Consider the following 23119-nt stretch of genomic DNA (forward strand, 5'->3'; position numbering starts at 1 on the left):
AATTTCTTCACTCCTTAATTATGGTTTCTACAAAGAAAATATGAGGAAAATTGTGCTGAAGACTATGACAAGAAGTAAAGAGACAGAAAAGTGGATTCTAATGAAAAGAATATTTTGAAATCGATTTAAAGAAATCTATATCACTTTTTTTGTAAATTTTACTCTACAATAGCAAAAATTAGAAACTTCTTTGCTTTAATGATAAAGCAGAAGTAGTAAAAATATTGAATAAAAAGTCCCATTTATATATAAAAAGAGCAACGTCAAGCATTTCGTTTTTTCTAACCGAAATTCAAACTTTCGGTTAGAAAATTATATTTTTAAAAATTATTATACTCACTACTCTTTAAGATTTACAATATATGCGATTATAACATTATTAATAAAATTAATAAAATGCTTAGTAAACTGAGAAGTAAACTAATAGAAATAAGGTAGTAATATTTTTGTGTTAATGAAACACACGATAATTTTTACAAATGTTAATTAAAAATTAAAATAACTTTTTAACATTTGTGATACCTGAATTTTACCAATATCTCCTACCAACAAAATTATAAACAATTTTCATTATAAACCGAAATCTGCAAATTGATGAGTAGAAATGTGCGTTAATTTCTCATCGAATTATTATTGTTCTCTCGTTCTATTTCGATCTATAACACCACATTGTAATTTACACTCTGATTTCTAACAAAATGTTGTAACTACTGATCATTCCTCTTCATTCGTAATTTTCTTTTCACAATTTTGTATCATTTTTAACGAAACCGCACTTCATTGTTGTAGAATGATTAATCATTGTTTCGTCAATCTTTATACTTTTTCAGCAGAATATTTTTCGTACATACACTTTTTCACCGATCTGTTTTCTCGCCCGGCACAAAACTAATCACATGTATAGCACTATTTGTCTTTCATTGATTATTCTCTAGTATCAGCAGGAGATGGAACAGGACATGAATGAAGGCAGCTAAGAAAAGAGGTATGCGTATCCATCGATGGCCCCTCTACTTTTCTGTTCAACGAAACATGTATGTACGTTCTTTTGTATTCTTGTACTGTAGTAAGGACACCGTACGTGAGTAAGAGTGGCGAAACCAAAGTTTGTCCGGTGACGTTTGGTAGTGCTCCTATAGTGACGCTAATAACTTTTGAAAGTATTACAAATAATAAATTTGTTATAAAAGCGTTTGTTCAGCCTAAATATAGTGTGAACTCAGTTGACTAACTTATTCGTTTTCATATAATAATAAAAAACAATTTTTTCAAAAATAGTAATTTCACGTTTTGTCTGCACTTGTAACTCTAATCGTCATTTAAGGTGTATGATATTTGAGTTAATAAGTTAATAATACAATAATTTAGTACAGTGAAGTTTTTAACTGGGAATTTGTAGTTGCTACAGTAAGTAAATTAATTTATTTCCATTTAATTTACATCAATATCCAAGACCGTAGAACATGGAATTCTTAAAACAACACACATGACCATTTCAAATATTTGTATGACTAACCTCGCACATCGAAGGTATACAATGGATTTTGAGGTACATCTCTAAACTATGACTGCATAATTCGGCATGAACATTAAAAGACGAACTGGATATTTGTGAGTAGCTATATAGAGTATATTCATTTTTTAAGTCAACGAACAATATTATCTTCAAAAAAAGTCCAATAGTAGCAGGTCTGGAGACTGAAGTGGCCATTGCACTGCTTTGTGGAAAATACATCAAGAATTAAGGATATACAGGAGTAGTACACCACCATACTATAAATAAAATCGGTCTAGTGCATTTTTTTATCTCTTAAAGTAGACAAGTTATTCAGTTAGTCTCTATTTTAAATATTTCGAGATTGCCTCTGAATAGTTTCCCGCGCATTTGCCACTGACTGCCACGTGTGTGGTCCTGCGCACCTAGTTTGCGCATACGTGATGGCTGTTTTTAACTGATGGCACTGATTTACGTTGTCGACAGTATTTATAAATAATATCCATCAATAATATCCAATAATAATATCACACCCAAGAAGTGTGCGGAGACAACAGAAAAATTCACCCGAAGTAACACTCAAATTGATTCTGAAAATATTAAATAACAAATTCGCTTCAAATACAAGATGCACACTCAATTCTTTTATTTTATTTATTTTATAGTCTGTAGTAAGTATAAGGCAAAGATTCAAAAGAACAACAGCGTGCCTTCGATTAATCTATGCATTTAATTAATATGTAATCAATATACATATAATATATACACTATACAAATAATACGTGCCTCTTTACGTAAGTTTACAAAGACCGTGTTAAAGGTAATGACTATCATTGATATAGATTATACATTGTAATTAATTCTTAGGAAAGGGGTTTTTCGTGGGTTTTCAACTATGCGATTAATAACGAAGGGGTTGTTCAAGGGACAACTGTATTTTCCTTTATTTTTACACCAAGATTTTTTAATTTTATTAATTTTTGTATGTATCGTTCATATTCATATAAATTTTGTAACATATTTATTGAGTATATTTTTCTTAAAACGTTGAATTCTTTAACATTTTCCGTTAACTGTTCATTCATCAATAAAATAGACACATTAAATCCACTAAACTTGTATGAAGGTAGTGTTGAAATGCTTTGCGAAACGCATAATATTATGCAAACATAATATTACTTGATGATGACATTTTTACTTTATTTTAAAGTTGAAGTGAATTTTTTTTTACGCAACAAACTTGTTGAGGCAGATCTACTTATGAAATCGTTAACCTCTTTCAGAAACCTATGTGTTCCGCTATTTGTGTGTAATACATGCTTTAGAGTTTGTAAATAATAGGTATTCCCAAATTATGGAAAGGAAAGTATCTCTTTCAATTACTGCTAATTCACAAATTTGATTATAGCAAATGTAGATTAATAAAATAAATCTAGATATCAACCTAATATTGATGATACTATGAAAAACATAACAAAAAATCTCTTTTTTTTTAGACGAAGCAAATTTTGCGTTTTCCTACATCTTAATTAATTACTTGGAAAGTAATTGAAATCTTGAAATTGATCTTTTACTAAAACTGAGTTTAAACTTTACATAGTTTTATTATTATTCTACATTTAAACTAAAGTAATAAAGCAGATAATTTAACTTTATGATTTATAGCTAAAATAGCTCCATACTGTCTTGGAATTCATGATAGTCCAGTCACATATTTTTGTATAACTTAAATCACTGTTGTAATTTTAATCTTTTCAACTTCATTTAAAAAGCACACACAAAACAGTGGTAAATATTTAAAGAAAAATTTTATTTCTATTAAACACAAACAAATGTTATAAATACACATAAATAAAAACGTTCACTAAGATGGCACTTTGACACTAATATGATACATTTTAGAATGTTATTTTAAATGATTTTGCTTTACTTACAGTTACAATAACATAACATATATATGTACAATATTTAGTGAGATTCTTTGAAACCGAAATTAAACAGTTTAAAAAGATATTAGAATAGATACTTTGTAAGTGTTGTATCTATAAGGAAGTGAAAATTACTTCAAATGCAGAAAAACTTCAATAATAACCTTTGGATTTAAAAACCAATGTTAAAGCGATACTGCAAGTGTATGCAAACTAAAAACTTTCATATATACACTGGGTTGTTCAATAAGTTTTATCGAACGACAAAACTTATTAAACAACCTATTACATATATATACTCACTGTACCTTCATGAGAATACTATTGAGAAATGAGAACTAACACAACAGTATTCGAATTATTTTTAATTATACGCAGTTAAAATTCTTCAGAAACGATTAACTTGTAAATGAAAATAGACCAAATGTGACCTAATTTGGTCTCATTTTTATTGAGACAACCTTATTAATCCATTCATAATACATACTCTCAAGAAGACATATTAAGAAATATAAAAGTTGTTAAGTTTGTATTAATGTTGTTATACTGATACAGGCATGTATCACTTTGACGCTTAGCGACCGAGAACTTGTAATAAGAGCTGCGTTCTCATTCTTGATGTATCTTTACACTTTCCTCGTTAAATAGTTTGCAAGTCGCTAGATCTCAACCCGAAATACGAAAGGTCGATTCCAGGAACAAATTCGCTACCTTCTCTCTTTAAAAAGCTGCGCAATGTACGCCTTTTATCGACGAGTTACTGTAATCTTTAAGCAAAATGTGTTTTAAATATAAATACATATCTTTAAACAATTAACATAATCTTTTAACAATTATCAGTGCATGAATTAGATTCAGTGGTCTAAGTTAGGTGAATTTCACATTATGTAATAAATATATAGGGAAAAAAGTTACGTATAATTAAACGTGTGTATCGACTTATTTTCGCCGGAAAAGTCTCATCAACTTAACGATGATACTTTCATGAAGATGCAATGATAAATATAATAAATTTTATTCTTAATATCGAATGAAATTCGATTCCACACGGTATAAGGATTGCTCTGAGCCGTCAATTGATTTTTATTTGTAAAATTGCCGACAGCAAGATTCGATGAGTATAAGTGGCGAGAATAATTTCGAAACTTTTATCGAGGTAATAATTCAAACTTCTAACAAGAAATTACAGCACTACCTATAACTTTCAACACCCACTTCATTCGTTCATAAGTGACTATCCTTTTCATTTATGAATACAATGCAAGAAACGATATTGTACTATAGCCCTGCACAAAATATTAGGATTAACCGTAACGTTTAGCAGGTATGAATATTTTTTCTAACGAAACATTTCTTAGATCTAAAGGAACCATTGTTATTATCACAGCTTATTATTATTCCTTGAATTCTCACGTGTTATCAGGAACGGCCTGGCCGTAGTAGGGCACAGAAACTTTTCATACAACGGAGACCAAGAGTCAGACTTATTACCATACGGTTCTAGCAAATTGTTCCACTGACCATTGGCATCTTGTGAGAAATAAAATAATTATACTTTGAATAAGAGCAAAAAGTATATTAATCTCAATAGTTGAATTAATTAATGTATTTAACTTACATAGCGCATTAGTCTTTTGGGTTACATGAAAACAATCAAAGGCAAGATATGATAAATCAGTTACTCCATTATCAGCAAGTGGTATGGTCACATTTTTAAGAATAGGTAAAGCTACTACCGTGAAATCATTCTTATGGAATTCTGAATAATCAGCGATCTCCTCTTCTAGTTTTTGCCATCTGGAAAAGTGAATTATTTTTTTCACAAAAATATAATTTTATGATCAGATGTTTCTATGTAGAAGAAATTTAATAAATTCAAATCAGTACGCTTTAATGGAAGAAGATTACGTTTTGTTAATATATTATTTAAAAATGAAATATTTGCACGACTTCGCAAATATTTACCAAACTATACAGACCTTCTCATTATTTCATAATATTCCGATTGCCGATCTTGAAATTGCAACGCTAGTAAGCAGGGACATTCAAATATTGTTGTTATGTAACACTTTAACGAATTATTCCTTTTGCGACTGTCAACTAACGCTTTTAAATTAGGTGTCAAATGAAGAGCAATGATAGTCCTTGGCAAATTATCTCTCAGTATTCTCAGTGTTTTAACAAGATCGGTTCTGTGGGCTTCCAAAACAGACCACGGTGAAGAAATATGACAGATATCACTACAGAAATCATTACTTCCGATCATCAAAGAAATCAACTGCAAGGTATGAACATTTATTATTTCAGATTCAGAAATTTCATAGTATATTAAATTTATGCAGTGCAAAATATGTTTTGTGCTATAGTATAATACATTATGAAAAGGTCTAAAACATCTCCACAGCTTCATGTCTATTATAAATTCTAAATTTAATGTAATATCAATAACGGTAATACTGATCTACAATATTAAGCAAATATGAAAACTACAGTTTTGTTAATGAAAGAATCAAGCTGCATTATATATATATATATAATGTATGTATTATATGTCATTTATGAAAGATGTTCCATAGAGAAGCATCATCACTCTCTTTCATGCTCCTACTGTTCTAGAATTCCAAAAGTTAACTTGAATAAATGCTAAACCTTTAATTAAATTTTTATATGTACAGAGGTTAAAATAAAATTACTAAAATATGCAAACATAATAGTTGCATTTTCCAAGTCACGTATAACGAAGCGTATTTTGACTTTAATTCCACATTTGTATTTGTTTTTTAAATCAAAATATGCATTTGCATAAGTATCTGTAATCTAATCATTAACGAACAGAATGGAGAGAGAATTTTCTATCTTGACATAAGTAGATACTCAGGTAAATTATTTAACCTAATTAAATATAAATTTAATTCTCTCCTGCTCGACTACTGTAGCACGGGAGGAAAGTCTATTTAAAATTTTAATCTCTTTAAATATTTTCGACGAAATTAATTACTCTTACCCAAAATACGAACCTTCCAATGTTTCTTAATATTTATCTTTGGACTTCGTTTTATTTTATTAATTAAATATCGAGCCATGAAAGGCATATCACGGGACATTGCACCAGCCTCGGCTACATTCAATTGCGACGCTTGATGAGGAAGTAGAGAATCTCCGAGAGAGTAACCCATCAAATTCGGGTTGTATTCCTGTATATGCAAAGAAACGTAATAATTAATCAATATCTATAACTCAATATGTAATGTAATCTTATCATTAATGTAGATCATCTATCGAAAAAGTTTCCGGTTTAATGTAGTGCAAAATCAAGAAATCAAAATTAAATAATTTTTGTAACGAAATTTTTTAGTCTGGTCCCTTCTCCATTCATACATCGTTGAGAGCATCCAAAACATTGTTGAAAATTCTTTTTATAGACTGTTTTCGAAAATGTGTTGAATTTATTATAACCGATTAGATCTCCTCCACCTAATCATGACACTATCCCTTCGGTGGCAAGTTCAACTTGAGGGATAAAAATGATCTGCTCGAGTTAGACCAAAAAAAATGCAAAAAATGAAATATACTGACATTTGTTTGTTCGTTAAGAATAATGAAACAGTCATCTCGGTATTAGCTAGCGCATTGTCGTGTATAAGAAAGAAGTAACGTTTTAATAACGTTTTACAACTCAGGTATCACAGGCCGAATGCGTTGTAAAAAGCGATTTTACTACAGTTACAGCCAAGTAGATTAACCGGTTAAGTATTTTGGGGAATAACCTTCTCTGCCAGTCCCCTCATTCAGCATTCATTCCTAGATCCCTATGTTTGTCTGTTTCCTTAATCTTCATCTAGCAGTCTTCGGGTCAATTTTGATTCATACGATGTTTATATCAGAGTTGCGAAACAACGACCGTGATCACTGACCTGCTTTCATTTAATGAAATAAATAAATACAAAATTTATAAATTTAATGACATAAAACTTCGATCAAAAACCAGATATTCAAATGATAACTAATAAAGTTCAGGTTTAGATCAGAATGGACCCGAAGCCTGTCCATTCCTAACCCAGACCTAATCTAGACCAACAGGCAGCTTATCTCTTTTTATAAAATAATAAACCTTTAGATCTATTATTTTTACTTGTTTTATTATACCTTCGTTACAGTTTTTAATCGGTTGGTGATGTCGAAATCCAAATGAAAATTCGAACGTGATCTTATTTGGTTTATTTTTAATTATGTGTAAAGTCGAAAATACAAATGTAAAACCACAAGACTACAAGTATACGAAATATATTCTGTAATAATTCGTGCTACATTTCTGAATTTCGTGATGTCTAACCGAGAACTTTTTAGACAGACAACAGATACATTCAATCGATAGATAATAAACGTACTTTGAGTATATTGGGGAGTGTCAGATATGTTCGCCAAGTTCCCTCACCGCCGATACTCGCTGAGACACCTCTGTTTTCGATACCGATCTGGAATAAATTAGTTGAAAATATTCCATTACCAGCCGTCAAGGAATCGCCCATCGCTGCAATCACATCTATGTCACCTGGCCTCAAACGATTAACCGACTCGGGGACTTTTGACGACCTACCACCTGAAAGCATTGTATTCAACGAAAAAAATTCAATAGACTGTTTATTCTCTCGATAAACGCAGATAGAAATTAATGCAACGATACAGGGAATTTCTAAATTATTTGATGAAACATTAGCAGCATATTCTACTTATGGACTTCAAGTAATGTTGTAAGGTTATAATTGCCATTAATGAAAGATTACGCTGTCCGACAAATTGAATCTTTTTTCTGCCTTCCAATAACCGGTAGGTGATCCTTGCACAGCCACATTCCTCAAACAAGAATTCGCATACCGAATTGCTATATCGCTCTCAGTTCTCGAAAAACACGAGTTTTCGTAAAAACCCAGGCTTTTCGACAAAAACGAAGTATCACACGAAAAGTGAAAACGCTAGAAAGTTCTAATTGGTCTTAAAAAATAGAAAAGAGTTTCTCGAATGTATTGGCATAAAATTCATCAACTGTTTTTGGTTCTAAATAGTTACAAATTAACGTCAAAGTTTAAAAAAGTGTCGATTACAACACGGACGATTTTGAGAAAAAAATGTTTTATTTTATTCAAAATGTACTTCTTTTGTAACGCTATAACGATTTGCACGGTCAAGTAATGTATTAAATGATCGTTCTATGTCTCGTTTTGAATGTCTGATATGTCATAGTAATGCTTTCTTTACATGGTTATTTCAAGTCGTGGAAACAAAAAATAATCGCACAGTACTAAATCCGGCAAACATAGCGAATTGTGCAATATAGTAATTTATTTTTGTGCTAAAAAAGCTGTTAAACACTTCAAATGCGACGAATTGAGTCTTTTGATAAGCCTGGCTCACTTTTGGCTGATTTCTTATTGCTTCGTGCACTTTTTGGATATTTTCTTCGGTGATTTCTATTTTTGAACGGCCTGAGCGATTATTGTTGTTAACGTTTCTCCGATCGGCTTCAAATCGTTTATACCACTGATAAACTTAAATATGCGATAAACAATTATCACTATGCACTTTCTGTAACAATCGATAAGTTTCGGTGAATCATTTTTTCGAGTTTAAAACAAAATTTGATATTGGCGGTTTGCTCGAAACTGATTTTTCGATCAGTATACGAAAACGACTCTCGCTCTACATGTTATAACGTGGCATCTAACGATTCAACTGTCATAAAACTTTAACACAATAACAACGAAGAATGCATTTCTCGATTACATAATTTTCGTATAACTGTCGCTACCAGTTTTTTTTATTCTTATACCTTATTCTTCGGTTATTTTTGCGCCAAACAATGTACGTTCCATAAGTAAAAATAAAAGAAAGAATCTTATAAACATAATCGTATTAACGTTTTATTCGCTTCCTCTTATAATTAATACACTATAGCCTGTGATTGAATCGATAATGTTTCTATAATGTGTTTGTATGACTTGCGTTTATTGTTTGAAATCGCGGAAGATAATTCGTATTGCTTCTATTAGTATCGGTAATTATCAGTTAATTGTACAATTAACATTGTCTGGATGAATATTATTTTCAAAGAACTTTTATCTATACGGAACTTCGAAAGATTTAGTTTATCGAAGCAATATTATTTCACGTTATCAATTAACACAAAGAATTAATGTTGAATTATCTAATATGAAATAAAATCGACACGAAATTTGTACAATAATAAATTCTGTTTTTCAACGATGTCAGTCTTGATCAACAAGTATCATCTTTAGTGAAGTGAAGTAGTAAGTACAATGTACGTACAATACATAAACACGTTGCACAAATATGATATGCATATTCTAATGTATGGTGTACAGTACTAAGAGAAAAGCGTTTATTCAACTATGTTTATAGGATTTTTTTCTTACTTCTACTCATGAAACATACTTACACAGATTAGTTGTTAAATTTTGAGAAATCCTGTATTATATATACACTAGGTTGTTCAATAAGTTTGTCGTTCGATAAAACTTATTGAACAGTATAGTATTTGGTTGCTCAATAAGTTTTATCGTTCGATTATCGAACAATCTATTATATGTATGTTTATATAAACGGAAACGGCTGTGTATGTATATTTATGAACTCAGATTTAGTACCCTACACTGATGTTGTTGTCGATTAACCGATTACGCAACAGCGATATCAATCTCTTTAAAGATAAATCAATGTATACAAACATGAGATTATCATCGCAAATTTAAACGGTGGCACTGCTTTTGGATCTATTGGCGAGAAAGTCACTCTATATAAAGAACAGTTAAAAAATACAGGCAATACAGTAAATGTTTATTGTATGATCGCCACTTGGAAACGGGTAGAGACTAACATATAGGTGACGCAATGCGAGCGATTAGATCGTCTTTATATGAATGTATTTTATCGACAGCAGTCACATAGAAACACCAACTTTAACATAAGTATTGATTTTATTCACTTTTATTTAGAAAGTTCAATTCGAAAAAAGTTGTTTTATTACCTGAAAATTTGTTTATGTTAAGCTTAAGTTTCCCTTAATTTAAATAAGGAGTTTGACTGTATGCAGTTTGGAACAGTTTTCTTCTGTCTACATTCCCAAATTTCCAGGTTATTCAAATTTTGTATTCAACGTGTTACTCAAAAGTAAATGGTGAAAGAAATTGAATTTCCATGTAAAAGTTATATCTTGAAATAAATATATACTAAGTAACATTTTGTACATATATCGTATGATGAGATGGTGCATATAAATTTCATAGTTTAAAGTTCTAATGCACGAAATCTAATAAAGTTTTAGATCTGGTATTACCTGTCACATTGCAAGGAAAAGGAACATTTGAAGAAACTTCATCCTGAAGTATACGTCCACGTTTTGCTATCAGACTTCGCTGTTCGCCTTTTACGTCACCTGTAAAATAAATTATTAATTGAATTTTAGTCACTTGTATTATCTTTGGTAAAATATTTACGTAATCGGAGTAATCGTGCATTATGAATAATAAGTATTAAAAACGAACAGTAGTACGATATTGTCAAATGTAATGCATTAGTAAGTACTTAAAATATAACTATTTTGCTTATTTTGCAAATCTAGAATTTTCATGAGTTACTTGCAACATATCATAAACATCTTCTTGAACGATACGTGTGACTTATCATGAATTGGTGCAACAATAAAATCATTGCACGAGGTATTGCAATTCATAATAATTGTATTAAATGTTTCAATGTATTGATTTATTATTTCTTGTTAATATCTCCTCGTTTTACTATCAGAAAGTTAAGTTGGTTACCTCTTACAAAGGTAAGCAGAAAATTGAATTTAAATATCCACATTCACTCAAGTTCAATCACACTAACAAAGTAAATCCTAACGTGTTTCTGTACAACTCATTATTTCTGGTTGTGTCTGTATTTGTAAACATATACTTACACATTCATAGTTTCAAATAATGAAAATTTGTATGGTTTATTTACAAGACAATACAGAATTACTGATAGAAATTATAAAGACTGATAGAACTCGTTTAAATAATATTAATGGACCTAGATCTAAAAATGAACTATTTCTAACATTTTCAATCTTACTTTACAGAAGTAGATATATGACTGTATGTATAGTGAACCATGAAATATGACCAGCCCTATTATTTTTGTTATTAGCAAAAAGATGAAAATTTTTTCATTATAAATGATATTGTTCAGACCTAATACCGCACCCAATAAAGTTAGCATTTTTCTAAATTAACACATTTGTAGAAATAAAACAAATACAAGAAATATTTAACATTAGGTACAGAAAGTTTTCAGGTAGTAGTATTTGCAAGTCTAGTTTCGGTCACGCGATTCTAAAAGTCTTCCCTACCTTTTCAATCAGAAGCAATACCGCGGACGTTTCTACCTGCAACAACAAGGTTTGACAGCTAAGGACTAATTAAGCCAAGGACTAATTAAAGGACTAATAGACAGCTATATTTTTACAACTGTTTACATACGCTCCAACATTCACGTTTCATACTGAAGCTGATTTTATTTTACCAACGCTAACTTTTATTGAAAGGATCAACCAAAAATTTTCAAATATACTCATTTTCCATATTGGTCTATAGTTTATATTGGCAAATTTATAAAAATGCGAAATAATAAATTGTGTAAAAAAAGTATAAAAAATGAACATTTTTTAATATATTGTTTAAATAAATTAATATTTTGCAAAACGGTTTGAGAGCTTAAATTCATTATTCAAAAGTACGCAATTTTTGTTTAAACAACTTTCTTCTAAGCCTCATCATTTTCGAAATATTGAGGAAGATTTCATCCCTAGAAATGGATAATAGCAGATAAAAGAAAATACGTGTCAAATATTTTTCAAAGAACTATATCACGTGTCAGTTTCATTGAAATCGGTGATTTATACTTAAGTGATGTCCCTTGTAAGCAAAAGATATTTAGAAAATTATTTATTTCGCAATATGTGTTTAAAATGCCACCCATCAACTTCAATAGACAATGGATAACATATGCATAGACGACGAGTTAGTCATTCGAAAGAAGTGTTACAACTTGTTGAAAACCTCTAAATGGTTGCTAAATGATTGGCAAAACAAATTATAGAGTTGTACAGAAAATAGTTTAAACTAACCTTGAAAACTTAAAAAAAAAACGCGTATAAAATTTAATATTATTACTCTGCATGACCTTCTCAACTACATTGAAATAAATTTAGATCGATGCAGTAACAAGAAAAATAAAAGAGGTGGACAAGTTGCATATGCCATTTAATATAGGGGAAAGTGGAATATAGTGGAAAGCTTTTCTTTGAAATTATGTTGACAATGAAACGGAAGAGAAAACTAATAACTTTCCTTAGCAGAACTTTTAAATGGACCTTTAATCGTAAGAAAATAAGATTTAACGTTAAAAAATATATTTAATACATGAAAAAACTAAGATTTTCTAGAAATACTCATTGAAAAAATGGTAGGCTAAAGTGGAACACGTATATTTATATTATAAAAATAATGTAAAATCTTTATTTTTTTTCAGTGGAAACTCAAATTGATATATAATAATAATAATACGGAAAAATAAAAAAATAATGACAATTTGAAGGAAATAGTGGTAATGTAAATAATACGTATAATAAAAAGTTTACTAAGAAAAATATTAAATTCAAATGAAATCTGGAGCTAAGTAGACGACTTTTTAATTATAGTCGCAAATATGCAATTCACCATTTTTTTCTTTTGCATTAGTGCAACCTTCGTGGGCACCTCTTGCAATTAATACATTGTATCCAGTCCTCGTGTGATGTGAAATCAGTGAATAACTCATTGCGAAATCACAGTGTAATAACTAGGGAATGCAATACTTTACTTACCGTAATGGTTCCTTAATAAACATATTGGACAAAATAATTATCACACTAACACTATATCAAAACTTTTATGGTACAAATATTTCGCACGTTAATACTCGCGAAAAAATGTCCAAAATGTCGTTTAATCTGTTATATAATACAGATTCGATTTCTAGCTCTTATTTATCTAAAATATTAGTGTTCCACTTGACCCATCCATTCTACTTTATTCTACTTTCCCTTACTTCGAAATGTTATGCATAGCTTGCGCGTTGGATTCGAATTTGTTAATTTTTTGTTATCCGTCAAATATTGGTGTCTTAAATTCGAGATTTTCAGTTATAAATTCATTATAAAATAGAGTAGAATAACAGGATATAAAAAAACATGTTAAATAAAACTTAAAAGAAACAATCGTGAAGGTGGTATTTAATTAAAATTTGGAGATTTATAAAATAAACAATATATTAAAGACTAAATGATAAATATTTGGTTAGGTGTACAGATTCAAGTTCAATAAATAGATTCAGCTTTAAAACTATCATCTAAAAATTTAATTTTTCGGTACTAACTTTAAATAAAAAATTTGGAATGCAATTCGAAAAAATTACTTTCGTGACAATTATTTTTCAAGATTTTCCTATATTCATTCGTGTGTAAATTGATAATTTTATTACTAACATGACACATGTCGAACAAATTATACAAGACAAAAAAACTATTTAAGATGGCTGGAATATACATGCATTAAAGCAATGAGTAACCATTAATGAGATTCAATGATCGCTTTCCATCTTATTCGCAATGCTAATGTAATTTTATGTATATTAGTATACCGTGTGAACATTTAAAATAGATCATCTGATAAGCTTACCTACTTTTGATGATCAACTTGCTTGGTTTCAAGGAAGACATAACACAATGAAACAGATCACGACCTCTTTTCTGTTTTACCTGATGTCAATTTTTTTTTCCTTTTGTAGATGGAGATATAGAGGAGATGTAAAGATTAGCTTTGTTTTTTTTTAACGGAATTATATATATATTTACTTACCTTCCAGTAGAATATTTTAAAGTGCGTACAATAATATGATTAAAGATCGTTCAAAGTCGTTGAAGATCAACCACGATGGAAAATAATAAACTTCGGTTGTTGATATATCGTTTCTGTAATCACTACACTGATCAGAGAATGTCAATAAATATTTAATTATGTTTCATATTTCATTTTTATCTGTATATATAAATATTTTTATTAGTTTATAGCATGTTATAAACCAAAGTGTGGTTTTACAATATCGATGTAGATATGTAGTGTGTTCGTGGAAATACTAGCAAGCTTTTTTCTTAAAAATGATAAGCGTATCAAAAAAAAAGAAAGAAAAAACTTTATTAATTTTTATAGCTAATACATTAGTTTGTATCAATTTTTTATATTTACAATAATTTTCAAGAAACAGAGGTGACCATGAATTTTTTAAATAGAATACTACATATATTTTTTTACATCATTTGCAAGCTTGTATCAACACGAATTCGACCATGACTCATACTATGGCCCTCAGGGTCACTCAAGGTGAGAAATGAAAGAAATACTCGGAATATTTCCCATCATTTTATTTGCTGATATTTCCAACCGAAAGAATACGTTACAAGTTCAATGTGATTGATATTTGTATTGTTATTGAGTACCAGATTATTCACTTCTGTTAGTACTAATGACACTAGACGAATTCAATCTTATCTTGTAAACCGTTGGGTGATAGCAATGTATCATTACTCGATAGAAGAAACAACTAATGTCTTATGCATTTATTATGAGTGCAATTAAAATAAAGGACAAAGTAAAGTAATGTATCAAAATAAATATCCAAAAAGAGTGGAACCAAATGAAAATCTGTTTATTCTACTAACAAAACGTTTGAAAGAAGCGAGATCCTTGTACAATAAACGGAAACATAATCGTCGTAACTCTATTTCTGAAAACAAACACGAAAAGTAGCTTGTATCCTTGTACAAATACGAAAAGTAGTTTCTACGTGTAACATTCCAATTGTACCGACTGATCAAATTAAAAAATGATCAGGTTACAAACCTTACCAATATCACACAGTACAAGGACTGCAAGAAAGTGATTTACCTCTACGTACTGAGTTTTGCAACTGGATACTAATAATAGTAACGATTGCAATTTTTATAAAAAAATATTTTCTGGGAGCAACGAGCCTAGCTTTAATAACAATATGACGCATAGAACATTGAAAATTCAAAATTAAGAAGAAACAAACTTTTAAGTACAATTCTGGAGGAATGTGTGGTGTGCAATAGTAGACAATGTACCATATTTTTGTTGGTACCATATTTTTACAACGGAACATCAAACTGAGATAAATATTTAGAATTTTTGAATACCCAATTCGAAAATTATTGGAAAGAATTGCCCTTTTTATTATCGAGGACATGCATTTTGAGCGGGATAAGGCTCCGTTTCATACTTGCAAAGCAATTAAAAATTTGTTAAATAACAAGCTTGAAAATAAATTAATTGAAACATACGAACCCGTAAAATGACCGTCAAGCTTGCCCGATTTATCTCCATTAGACAGATTTTTTTTATGAGATGATCCATATCCCAGTAAATATTAGTAAAAGTCACCAAAAATGTAGCTTATTGAGCTGAAAAGTGTATTAAAGCGCAAGGAAGTCATATTGAACATGTAATACGGTCTCGTTAGGCAGAAATACCGGTACATAAAATGATGGAAAATATTTCGAATATTTCTTTCATTTCTCACCTTGTGTGACCCTGAAGGACATAGTGCGAGTCATGGTCGAACTCGTGTTGATATAAGCTTGCAAATGATGGAAAAAAATATATGTAGTATTCTATTTAAAAAATTAATGGTCACCTCTGCTTCTTGAAACTTATTATAAATAGACAAAAATTGGTACACACTAATGTATTGACAATAAAAAGCAATAAAACTTTTTTCTCTTTCATTATTTCAATACACTTACTGTTTCCGGGAAAAAAGCTGTAGTATTCCTGCGATCACCCTTATAAATAAAGAAATTACCGAAACATTCTATCAATTCCTCAAAGACCTTCAATAATTTTAAAAAATTGTTAAACATAGGTTAATATATACGACTTCGAATACTCTATTAAAAGGTCGATTAAAAAACATATCGTTCCAGTTGAAAAATCGAACTTGATCTTTGTATCTCCTTCGTACACTTCCATTTACAAATAACTAATACCATCAGATTACGCCCATCTTGAAACCAAACATGATTTTCTGTTTCTAAGCGTAGCAAAATATAATAATTCAGAAAGCCTGTTTCAAATGTTTTAAGTAATATGTCTCAACTCTTGCAATAGATGTTTTCTCTACTTACGAGTTTGTGCAATAAATACGTTAAATAAATAAAATATATAGAATAAATATCTCATTCGGTATATGATATTAACGAAGGAATATGTACAGTTATTATGTATTAACCATTTGGTTGTAACTGTTTATCGTGTACTATTGAATCTCTAAATTGTTTTTATCCAGCTTGTTGTGTGATTATGTATTAAAAATCCCAGGCAAATACAATTTACATATATTCGTAAAGTATACGAAAGAAAATGTGTTTTGATCTCCAGAATTTTCTGTCACGGATCAATCCATAATCATAATATTATTTCAAATGTCACAACTTGGTTCGTTATTAACCGTAATAAAATTAATCTATGAATACTTGTGATATTATGACACTATGTGGATGCTGTTTGTTAGTTCATGCTTGCTTGATGAATCTTTAAATTCAGTTGTTTTTTCCGATTTATTTTTACAACCATCGGCTTCCTTCTTATTGTACCATAAATGACACTCCACCTTGTATACAAGCAATTATATTTTCCTTTCAACGTGTACGAACTATCATTTCCAATGAAATAAGAATAGTGACTAGTATCAGATAATTACACATTCACATTGAATCACACCACTTCAATTTTTCAATAGATTTCACCAAGTTTTTCCTCGAACTATGAAGTGCATCTAAAATGTAACAATTTTACAATTTCAAATCTTAATAATGTTTCTGTAAAGTATAATTCGGTGGCGCCATTTGCGTATGATAAACTCGCAATTGGACACTTGGAGGTACTATGAAACATCACCCCAAAAGAACAAATCATCTTTCAAGATTGATGTGTTTGTAAAAAATGGACCGACACTTTAAACTCGCGACTATTCCGTTTGACAGGATACGATATGCAAGACAATTATGTGGATGGGGCACATACCAAAAACATGGAAAATTAAATCACGAACTGCGTGATAGACACGCAGAATCTCCGGTGTATCTAAAGCCGATTTTTGGGACGCGACCGACACACAAACTGACAAGACAAGGCAAAGGTGCAGTTTCTTCATTGTGGTCCTCATAACGTAGAATTGCTCCGTCGTGAGTCAGATGATTTGCAGTAACACGAGTTCTCTGATCACTCTACCGACGACACTGAACAAGTCCCAAATGGTCGCGTTGCCTTTCAGCGGTTTGCCGTGCTCTGAGATCGAACTACACGCGGGACAATACAAAACTGCCGCGCTGGCTGCTGCGTGCACGTATCATCTACGACCTTGATTGTACCGTAGCCGGTTCTGAGTTTCAATGATCGCTACGAAGGACACTCGTTAGCATTGCTGTAATTGAGAAAAAGCAACGACTTGCTAAAAAAATCGGTATTTGTAGAAGCTGTTACGTATGGAAAACAGTTGCTCGCAGAAGCGACGGACGACTAAAAATCTCTGAAAGATAAATTACATCTAATGGACGTGATCACGCGTGTCCACGTGCGCGCGCACGCATACTCGACGAAAAAGGATACCTCTGGATTTTCTTGATTTTCTAATAACTGTTCCGAGTGTTTTCGGACTAAGAAAAAAGTCACAAATTTATGAGTATGCAAAAGAGTGGTTCGAAAGTAATAATGTTCGTGTGTTTGTTTTCTTCTTCCGAGATTCTTGCGAAAACTTAGTAACATATTTTTAGAGTACGCGCACAAGCTTAAAAGTTCGAAAAAGTCAGAGAAAATCGGACTTTGAAGAACACCTTATGAGACGTAAATAATTTCTATAACGAGTTACAATTATTTAGTTAGTTACTTATTTATTAATTAATTATTTTCTGTTTTTATGCTTTGATTCAGAGGGTCCTCTAAGCTGAATATGGTACACTTTTGTTTTGTAGGTCAACTTCTTTCGAAATTTTCAAAGTTAACTGCTTTTATGTCATAATTCGATTGAGTAATGAATAGTATCGAGATGTATTTATCTTAAAAGTCTTCGAGATATTCAATTACCGAACTACTGAAATTCTAATCATTGAACTGCTATATCCTGTGCATGTGACATCGCCGCGATTGTTAATTTATAGTCCGACTACTTTCTTTGATTATAATCATCCACGTATGCATTGTTAAGAATGAATAAGAACCATTTGATAAATATTACTCCACACCACGAACAAATATAACATGATTAACCTAACATGAATATCGTGATATATTTAAAGATAAGCATCCGCTGCAAATGAATGATTCAAGTATCGAAGAAATACGAGGATGTAGACAAATACAAATGATGAATTAACACATTTTTCACGGTTAAGAGGTTAAAAAACCGTAGACAGTGCTTTGACATCGTTGCAGAAGTTTAATGTCCTATAATTCAAGGTTTTTTAATGTCGGATAAAAATTAAATTGTAATGCCTTAATAATAGGTTGCTCGATAAGTTTTGTCGTTCGATAAGAAACGGAGCTATCAGATTCGTAATTTTATTTTTCTAAAGATGGTACTACTGTTTGATGAACATGTGTGAAGTTTCATGTAGATCTGTCGACTCATTCGTATATTTGCAGTAGTTCAAAGTTGTCATAGTATTTTTTTACAATGGAAAAAGTGACAAAATTTATTGAGCAACCTAGTAGCTGCATATCTCTGAATGTATTATCTTCAGGATAGGTATAACTTAATACTTTTATAATCAGAATTAATTACTCTATTAGAATTCTATCCATAAAAAATGAGCCATTCAATTGACTCACAAAGGTTGTACTCAACTTGTAAGTTTATCTGAACTAAAGTATAAAAAGAATACATTAAACTTATGATAATATATTCCTTCTACCAAGTCACATTTTAACATACCTACATGTTTTAATAAACAAGCCATTTCTATTACACGTGTACTTTTTCTGATCATATACTGTCCAAAATGACTATTTTACATTGTTCGTTTTATTCATTAATTGCCGAACCGACTTTCATTTTAGAATCTTAGTTATTTTGATAAAAACTCGTAAACAGGATCGAAATGTTGAATTCCAGTTTATTCTATGTTCTCGGTAATTAATTATTGTGTTGTATATTCTCATTCTTATGTAGACATACGTATGCTTGTGTTATTAATATTTTATCGTAAACAATTTTCGAATGAAAATAACAATTTTTAATAAAAATTTTCCATAAATATATATGTAGAGATAAAACTCATTGTTCTACACCGGTAGAACTTTTTACCAGAATTTTCATAAGTGATTGAAATAGTTCAACAATTAAAGTTCTTTACGTTTGAGCTCGGATATTTCACATGGTGTGTATCCCATGTGCCGTAACGTATCCTAGTTAGTATCGTCTCAAAATGGTATCGCAAAACATTTGTAACTGATGTCTCTCGTTGATCGGTTCTTTTTATTCAACGTGTGGTCGACAAAACCGTTGTACGTGATAAAGAGGCTGATGATTCTCAAACGGTAGAACACACCATAAGGAAACTCACGGTTTTGAAATTGCTTTGCTTTTATTTATACATCTCACCGAATTGACGCATTCCTTTACCAACATTTACATTCTTCCTGGAACAAGAGTACATGCATATTTTATTAATCCATTCACCTCTCGGTCATATTAAACATGAGATCTACATATGCAACCTGTACAATGTGTTGGAAAAAAGTCAACAGACTTTGAGGTCAGACAATAATAAAATTGTCACAGGTTGACACAGGTTAAAAAATCAATGCTGCCAAAATTATTTTCATAACATAATTGGTAATTAAGATGGTTCTGTTACTTCCGATTGTCATATGCGATTTCTAAACAAAAGATTATCTTACTCTAACCTTTTTTTAATGCATGGAATGGATTTTCTGCGAATCATTATATACGCACATTTTATTTGTCAATGCAAGAAAGTATCGCATTTTATTATATTATAAAATTACAATTACAATAATAACTAAATACAGCTAAAAATTACATTTATTATAACTATATTTTATAATGTTATAATATTATTCTTAGTACAGAAAATAAATCACTGAAGTAATCTAGATTAAAAGTTGCTTTTAATTCTGATAACATTGATTTTTCGACTTATGTTACCAACCTTTTCATTCAATTTAGTATGTACTATATTATCTTTAAGATCAACAAATTCCCTTTTTGCACTGTATAATAAGTTTTGCACATTTGCACAAGTAACTTTGAAAGAAGCCCAGCTAATCCATAAATAATTCGTTTAATATTGAACAACTTCTTTTAGCACAGTGATAATTAAGAAAATAAATATTTAAAATTTTCACTGGTATTTTTGCTAATATCGCGAGTCATCGTTTGCTTAGACAATAAAGCAGAAATTGTATCTTTTGTGTTCGAAATTAAAATGGCCCGCACGACTCTCGCGCGTAATTCCTCAAATTGATGATGCTGGATACTACCTGACAAATGCAAATATTACTGAATAATTAAGTACGCACCGCGCATATATCAGTCTAAGCGGTCAAACAAAGAAGAACTGGTGACTTGTAGCATTTTAAAGAGCAGAGATTCTTTTTTAAAGTTAAAGTAAAAGAAACTCTTGAACATAATCGTTGAGGAGCAAAATTTTACAGTTACCATATTTTCAAATTAATTTTACTTTTAACATCATTTACGTACGATAAATTATATGAATATCATTAATGATTTAAAAAAACATCAAAATTTACTATTGTTTCTTGTGGAAAAACCAAATGGAATTTATTTTGTAGGGTCGACAAAATATAATAATAGTATTTACATGACTTGAAAATTTCTTCTCAGTGGTAAAGAAGAAAGTATTTTTTTAAATGTAATATCTTGAATGTCACCTTTTATTTTGAAACGTCATTATCTTTCATAGCAACCATTTATACATAGTGAATCATGTGAATCGTCTACCCTTATTACTTTCATTGTTAACAAACCGATCAAAATATCGTTATCAAGATCAACATTCTTCGAAGAAATGTCCATTAAAATATTGCCTTATAATACTTGATATCACCTTATAATAACTGTTATCACAGTACATCGTTTATGATGTCTCTTTTAGGGAGTATTCAAAATCATTTAAAAATTTTTTATCTCATAGTTTTCGTTCGTCTATCTTTTAGCAAGAATTAAGATGGAGCCAATGAGCGTAATAAAATATATTTTTTTTCTTCATCTAAAAGAAGATGCAGTTGCAACTTATAAAATTATTTAAACTTTTTAAAATGACTTCTTTGCAAGGAAAACTTAAACCCATCAATCTGTACATAATATGTTCTTTACTATTTACAACTTCTTTCCAACATTCCAGTAGGTTTTCAATTCCACTGCAGTAGAAACAAGCTGATTTGGTAGCAACGAAATGGGTTTAAGTTATCTTGGATTTCTTTGTCGTTGTTAAAGATAATTCCATGTGTCTCCGGACGAGATTGTATTGCAAAATGATATAACATCGATGGTTTGGTCGTTTTTGTTGAATCGAATCAGCCAGACGTCGCAGTTGCTCCAAATAAAGCTGAGCCACCATGATTTGATTTCTTGGATGCATCTCGACGTGGATGATCTAACTCGGACCTTCACAGTCCCACAATTCCGACAGCATTGTCTTTCGAGAATGCAAGACGTGCATCGCTCGTGACGTTGTCTGCTTATCGGGACTGAGCCACTATCTTTGTTAAACTTCCGTAGAATTCATGAAGCCGATTATTTAACATAATAATATTCTTATCCGTGAACGCACGAATATTTATTAGACAGTGAAAAAAAAACAAATGTAAAAGAGAATAATACAGGGTTCAATATCCTTCGAAGTTTCGATATAATTCAAAGTTTGGTATATTCAACATTTGTGTACTCTGCGTGCTTATATTTAAAGTCTGTGTATTGTGAAAAGGTTCTGTCTAGGCGATTTTTAAATATAAAATCGTCTGAAATGGGTAGTGCCATAATTGACAAATCGGTGCCAAAATTTTTCGTGTGGTCGTGGTCGAACCGCTGTTTGAAAGGGCGCAAGAAATTGGACCCTGGGTTGTACCTACAACCCTGGGTTGTAAAGACGACATTTGGTAAAGTCATTACCTACGAGTATCGTAGATTTACAACATGTCAATCACTATTGTGGATTTACGACATGTCGATCACTATTGTAAATAAAGTAGTAAGACGTTGCAAGTTCCTATCTTCAGAAGCACAAAAATATCCTGGCAATAAAGCAACTTTTTAGAGTCTTAATATTTCGCGCAATTAGGCGATCGGAACGACAATAATTCCGGCAACTGTTTTTCATACTACCATAGCGACCGTATCATAAACCCAGGTTCGGTTGGTTTTACCTGGTTCCGTTGTTGTGTATTGGTATAAAGTTTCTTGTTTCCCGTGATGGCTAATTTCAAAGAACGTCGATGTTGGAATAAAATCTTATTGACGTTTTATCGAAGGGCTCGGTGAA

General features: G+C 30.7%; 1 protein-coding gene across 3 annotated transcripts; it reads right to left on the bottom strand.

Moving 5' to 3' along the window:
* Nucleotides 1-3850: 3850 nt before the first annotated feature.
* On the bottom strand, nt 3851-22324 carry LOC143149308 (phospholipase B1, membrane-associated). Of its 3 annotated transcripts, none has more exons than XM_076316546.1 (8): nt 22085-22324; nt 10775-10873; nt 7812-8023; nt 6441-6617; nt 5403-5701; nt 5042-5220; nt 4837-4953; nt 3851-4190 (listed from the first exon to the last, which is right to left on the bottom strand). In XM_076316546.1, the coding sequence occupies exons 1-8, from the start codon at nt 22122-22124 to the stop codon at nt 4144-4146; spliced, it is 1170 nt and encodes a 389-aa protein (XP_076172661.1). In that variant the 5' UTR covers nt 22125-22324; the 3' UTR covers nt 3851-4143. The 3 variants fall into 3 exon arrangements, with proteins under 3 accessions (XP_076172661.1, XP_076172662.1, XP_076172660.1); XM_076316547.1 differs by lacking the exon at nt 22085-22324 and adding an exon at nt 19949-20779; XM_076316545.1 differs by lacking the exon at nt 22085-22324 and adding an exon at nt 17622-18100.
* Nucleotides 22325-23119: the final 795 nt, after the last annotated feature.

Source organism: Ptiloglossa arizonensis, chromosome 7 (genome assembly GCF_051014685.1).
Source record: "Ptiloglossa arizonensis isolate GNS036 chromosome 7, iyPtiAriz1_principal, whole genome shotgun sequence".
In the NCBI taxonomy this organism is placed as follows: Eukaryota; Metazoa; Arthropoda; class Insecta; order Hymenoptera; family Colletidae; genus Ptiloglossa; species Ptiloglossa arizonensis.